At 37.2% G+C, this 5,619-nt stretch overlaps 2 protein-coding genes across 2 annotated transcripts; one reads left to right on the top strand and one right to left on the bottom strand.

Annotated features, from left to right (window-relative positions):
* On the top strand, positions 7 to 3,229 carry LOC104701093 (aspartic proteinase-like). Its single transcript, XM_010416727.2, has 13 exons — positions 7 to 55; positions 172 to 562; positions 653 to 713; positions 801 to 895; positions 984 to 1,063; positions 1,545 to 1,737; positions 1,943 to 1,982; positions 2,076 to 2,140; positions 2,206 to 2,319; positions 2,404 to 2,456; positions 2,525 to 2,780; positions 2,872 to 2,960; positions 3,043 to 3,229. Exons 2-13 carry the CDS (start codon positions 179 to 181, stop codon positions 3,125 to 3,127), a joined length of 1,515 nt encoding a protein of 504 aa, XP_010415029.1. The 5' UTR covers positions 7 to 55; positions 172 to 178; the 3' UTR covers positions 3,128 to 3,229.
* Positions 3,326 to 3,760, bottom strand: LOC109125631 (UPF0057 membrane protein At1g57550). Its single transcript, XM_019227642.1, has 2 exons — positions 3,677 to 3,760; positions 3,326 to 3,572 (listed from the first exon to the last, which is right to left on the bottom strand). The coding sequence occupies exons 1-2, from the start codon at positions 3,749 to 3,751 to the stop codon at positions 3,489 to 3,491; spliced, it is 159 nt and encodes a 52-aa protein (XP_019083187.1). The 5' UTR covers positions 3,752 to 3,760; the 3' UTR covers positions 3,326 to 3,488.

Consider the following 5,619-nt stretch of genomic DNA (forward strand, 5'->3'; position numbering starts at 1 on the left):
CCTCCTCTCATAGTCTGCCGTCTGGCGTGGCTTTTTTCCTCTCCAGTCTACTCAGGTTTGTATTTCCATGACTCTTTGAAATCCAACATCTCTTTCACTTTTGGTCTCTCTGTGTTATAAGTTACTAACTATAAGTCTAGTTTAAGTTAAATATTATGTTGATGATGACAGGATAAAGATGATTTCCACTGAAGCACGAAACAAACTTATCCATCAAGCCACTTGTTTCTGTCTCTTAGCAATCTTGCTTCATCCAACAACCTCCACTAATCTGTTTCGTGTTGCTCTGAAGAAGAGACAGCTTGAGCTTGACGATATAAGAGCCGGCAGAATGATCAGTAAGCTGAAATATTCACATTCACAACATCCCTCAGATTACCAGTCTTTTGCTACTTTAGGAGGTGGTTCTAGTGACCAAGATCATCAGGTGATTCTTAAAAACTACCTGAACGCTCAATACTATGGAGTTATTGCAATTGGAACGCCTCCACAAGAATTCAAAGTTCTATTCGATACCGGAAGTTCCAATCTTTGGGTTCCATCTTCAAAATGTTACTTATCTGTGAGTTCTTGAACTTTATGTTTAGGACAGTCTCGCGTTGGGCGTATGTTGTCTCGTCTTGACTGTCTTGTCTATGTTTGTGTTCTTCAGCTGACTTGTTATCTCCATCCCAAGTACAAGTCCACCAAATCCAAAACATACACCAAGAATGGTATGTAATTTATATTGAATGTTTTTAATAATCTATTAGAACCATATAGCCAATCTCATCATCTTTGAATCACATTTTGAGTAACAGGAAAGCCAGGTTCGATAAAATATGGGTCAGGGTCGATGTCTGGCTTCTTTAGCGAGGACAATGTGAAAGTTGGTGATCTTGTAGTCAAGAATCAGGTTTGGATTTGTGTTTTCAAAAACTCATCTGGTTTGTAATGAAATCAGATTTTGCATTACACTTAAATTTTCCGTAAAAACAAATCAGGAGTTTATCGAAGCTACACGCGAAAGGAGTCTCACTTATCTCCTAGCAAAGTTTGATGGTCTACTCGGGTTAGGATTTCAGTCGGAAATGCGGTACCAGTTTGGTACAACATGGTGGATCAAGGACTAGTGAAGGATAAAGTTTTGTCATTCTGGCTAAACCGTGATACCAAAGCTGAAGTTGGAGGTGAGATTGTGTTTGGCGGTGTTGANAGAATGGTATGTAATTTATATTGAATGTTTTTAATAATCTATTAGAACCATATAGCCAATCTCATCATCTTTGAATCACATTTTGAGTAACAGGAAAGCCAGGTTCGATAAAATATGGGTCAGGGTCGATGTCTGGCTTCTTTAGCGAGGACAATGTGAAAGTTGGTGATCTTGTAGTCAAGAATCAGGTTTGGATTTGTGTTTTCAAAAACTCATCTGGTTTGTAATGAAATCAGATTTTGCATTACACTTAAATTTTCCGTAAAAACAAATCAGGAGTTTATCGAAGCTACACGCGAAAGGAGTCTCACTTATCTCCTAGCAAAGTTTGATGGTCTACTCGGGTTAGGATTTCAGTCGGAAATGCGGTACCAGTTTGGTACAACATGGTGGATCAAGGACTAGTGAAGGATAAAGTTTTGTCATTCTGGCTAAACCGTGATACCAAAGCTGAAGTTGGAGGTGAGATTGTGTTTGGCGGTGTTGATCACTTCAAAGGCAACCACACCTATGTCCCTGTCACTAGAAAAGGCTATTGGCAGGTGAGAAGACATTACTTGGTCTATATCTCGTCTCTTATGATTTAGACATTACTTGGTCTATACGTTTCCAAATTAAAAAAAAAAAAAAAAAGTTGGTAAATACATGGTAGGCGCATGTCCCTTATATATTAGTGTTGGTCTTGTCACAGTTTTGATGTGGGAAGTGGGATCCTAACCTAACATTAAGAATTTTCATGTTTTTCAGTTTAACATGGGCGATATCTTCGTTAATAACAACTCAACTGGTAAAACTATAGCTCATCAGCTCATCAGCTAAATTACATATGCTGAATGTTTAGTCATGTGCGGGTCATGAAGTCGTAAACTATCTTGCATAGGTTTTTGTGAGCAAGGTTGTGGTGCAATTATGTACTCAGGAACTTCACTGATTGCTGGACCAACTGTAAGAAAAACATTGCTTTTAGTTCTTAAATTTAAAAACGTATTTTTAAATTATCTTTAAATCAGACCGTGATTGCACAAATAAACCACGCAATTGGCGCTAAGGGAGTTGTAAGTGCTGAGTGCAATGAAATTATCTCTCAATATGGAGAACTGATATGGGATCTGTTAGTTTCAAAGGTAAAATGTTCTAATCAGTTTTGTAGATATACTTCATTACATAGTATTCTTATCAATCAGAAAATTTCTGATGTTTACTTGAAGATGCCACGTCGTCAAGTGTGTAAAGAGCTTGGACTCTGCGTTTTCCGACAAGAGTATGTGAGCAATATTCAAAGAAAAATAAACTACACATCGGTATTAAAATCGATCTTGATGTGTGCAGGACCGGAATAAAAACAGTTGTGGAGAAAGAAAGATCATCAGTCCTATGTAAAGTTTGTGAGATGGTTGTTGTTTGGATTCATACAAAACTGAAAATGAATGAAACCAAAGAGAAAGTGTTTGAATACGTATACCAGCTTTGTGAGAGCCATCTCAGTCCCGCAGGCGAGGCAGTTTTCGACTGCAATAACATCGAAAACATGCCAAATGTTACATTTACAATTGGTGGCAACCACTTCTCTCTCACCCCTCAACAGGTTTAAAAAAATACTTCATTATATTTTACCTAAAACTATGATAAGAAGTGTTTATATATCAATAGTCTATTTGCTGTTTTGATTGTTTTAGTACATTCTCAAAACTCGAGTTGGTCATACTGAGATGTGCATAAGCGGGTTTGCCGGTTACGACTTGCCTTCACCGACTGGTCCTCTCTGGTAAGCTGGGATTATTTCGACAGATTTTATTTCCATTTATAGTGTTAAGTGTTCTAATGCCAAGACTGTCGTGTCTTTACAGGATTATTGGGGATGTCTTTATGGGAGCCTACCACACCGTATTCGATTCAGGCAATCTTCAAATCGGAATAGCAGAAGCTACATAAACTTATGCACACCAGTTTATCTATCTATGATTATTTATCCGCATAAGTACATTCTGTGTATCAATGACTCCATCAGAACTTTTAAGATTATATTTTTCGTCACTCCTTTAGATTCAAACCTCATTGCACAAACTAAATCATAACAATTTTGGAAACTTGCTAGCATTTACAAACCGAACATAGCAAAAAGTTTGCTAGATAAACAAGAGAGATTAAACATATACAAACTGAATCCATAAACAAAACAAAAATCAGAAAAGTAACGTTGTTGAAAAAATAAAATAACAACTTATAAAAGAAATTAAAAGAAAAAAAAAAAAAAAGAACGGATCCAGTGTTTTTGTTATGGTTGTTGTGTTTCCTACTTGGTGAGAACGAAGATAGCATATACCAGTCCAGGGATGAAACCCAAGAACGTTAGAAGCAAAGAGAGCCAAAATTCCAACTGCAAACGTATATACAAAAAAAAGGAGAACAATAATTACCATTAGTGGCAAATGTTACATTAGAATATTTATGAGTTATGAAGTGAAGAAGAAAAAAAATTACCCCACAGCCAAATCTGAGGAATACACCAACAGGAGGTAACATGACTGCACAAAGAATTTCAATAAAGCTACTCATTCTTCTTCCGTTTTTCTTTTTTTTTTTTTTTAGTTATGAACTTTTTTTTATATTTCTTATGTTGTTGTGAATAAACAAGAACATAAGAAGAGTAAATGGATCCGTTAAATATGGTAAGAAACTGAGTCTGATTGTGTAACGTCGTCCTCGTCCTCTGTTTGTTCCTAAAATGAAGGAGCTCCATTTCAACACCAACAACAAACCTTTGCGTTATTGACGCAACCACCCATTGCTCGTTGGTTTAAAAAAAAAAAAAATGGGATGAACGCATGTAATTAAATTGAACTACATAACATGTAAAGAACATTCTATTTATATACATCAATGTTTCCATAATAATATACGAATTTGTTTTCTATTCTAGAAAAACATGAACTAGCTATATTTTCTATCTATTTCTATAAGCGACAGTAATAATGTCCAAACTGAGTGAAGAAAATTAATCTTCATCATATTCAAAAATTCTTCTTTTAAATTACAATAAATTATCAAACAAAAAAGAAAATCCTAAATTTGGTACGTAAATTAATGTTCAAGATCAAGAAAAATGAGAAAGATAGTGATTTGGAAGTCAGTTAACATAAATTCCGTATAGATCGTAAATTGAGTATACATACAATCCATAATATTGTGGCATATGCATAGGGTTTTTCTTAGGGATGTCAAACGGGTATGCCTGCGCCCAAATGGACTGACTGTGACAGTCCCGTCTTTTCAGTGATCCTCCGGGATGGGTCCGCCAAGGGCATCGGGGGACGTATCAATGCCCATGCTTGTTGCGCTTAGTTTTGCGGACAAACGGGCATGCCCGCCGACATCTCTTCTTCTCCTCCACCAAGCTCCGTACGGTCCGTACCTATGCCGTGAACAACAAATATGCAACTATGTAACAACTATGCATTTGAATAATGTGATATCCTAGAACATTGAGACTCCCTCTACGGATTAACATCAACATAGCAAAACAAGTAGAGAAAGGAAAAAAAAAACTTACTGATAATGACAAGATTGAGCTTGGCACACTACAAGCAAACGGAAACCTGTGAGATAGAGAATCATCAAGTTCACAAATTTACAAATCTCAAAGTTTTGAAGAAGCTTTAGAGGAGACCAAACACATAAGTTACCCCAAAGTTTCAAAGCTCAATTCTTAAACTGAGGATACATGGATTCGTAATTCTCACCAAGTTCACAAACTTACAATAACATTAACAAAAAAAGAGTTTCTACCATTTATGGAATTGGAACTGCAAATCCCAGATAAATGATGAAGAAAGCTGTTTATTTTGAAGCTGATTCAATTGAAGTTTTAAGCCAAAAAGATTCAAAACTGTACCGAGATTGATATGTCTTGAACAATCATTATGCCGATACCATTCAAGTTTAACAGAAGCAGAGACGGAGCTCTCGTCACCACCGCTTGTGAACTGACATGGATCTCCCCTGTTCTCCGTGAATTTCCCCCTCTCTCAAAGGCTAGCCGAGAACTCTTAAAGAGGAAGGAGGTTAGAGACTAGGACTCAAGCTTGGATTCGTCGCAAAGAACGAGTCTCATTAGCATCCGATCGAGCATCCTCAAGTTCATCGTCCGATTTGGAGAATAACAAAGATGAAGATGAAGAACCTTCCATCGCTCTTCGGGTTGCCCGCAAACCCGCGACGAACATGCCCACCAAAACCGCGGACCAAACGGATTGAGTCCGCTATGCTCGCTAACTTTTGGACTTCAAATAGAAGGCCCATGCCCGCCCCGCAATGTTACTTAACGGGCTATGTCTGCGGGCTTAATGCCCAATTGACACCTCTACACTTTTTCTACAATAACCCTCCCAAACAAAAACAGTTTATTTACAAGTTTATTCTTAACT

The sequence above is a fragment of the Camelina sativa genome, chromosome 7, assembly GCF_000633955.1.
Source record: "Camelina sativa cultivar DH55 chromosome 7, Cs, whole genome shotgun sequence".
NCBI classification, from domain to species: Eukaryota; Viridiplantae; Streptophyta; class Magnoliopsida; order Brassicales; family Brassicaceae; genus Camelina; species Camelina sativa.

What these genes read in the sequence shown, in the direction of transcription:
- LOC104701093 (XM_010416727.2), top strand. Translation starts at nt 179, where the DNA reads ATGATTTCCACTGAAGCACGAAACAAACTTATCCATCAAGCCACTTGT. An exon ending in CTAGAAAAGGCTATTGGCAG is followed by an intron (nt 1,738 to 1,942) that starts GTGAGAAGACAT and finishes CATGTTTTTCAG; the next exon opens with TTTAACATGGGCGATATCTT. An exon ending in CTCTGCGTTTTCCGACAAGA is followed by an intron (nt 2,457 to 2,524) that starts GTATGTGAGCAA and finishes TGATGTGTGCAG; the next exon opens with GACCGGAATAAAAACAGTTG.
- LOC109125631 (XM_019227642.1), bottom strand. Translation starts at nt 3,751, where the DNA reads ATGAGTAGCTTTATTGAAATTCTTTGTGCAGTCATGTTACCTCCTGTT. An exon ending in TCCTCAGATTTGGCTGTGGG is followed by an intron (nt 3,573 to 3,676) that starts GTAATTTTTTTT and finishes ATACGTTTGCAG; the next exon opens with TTGGAATTTTGGCTCTCTTT.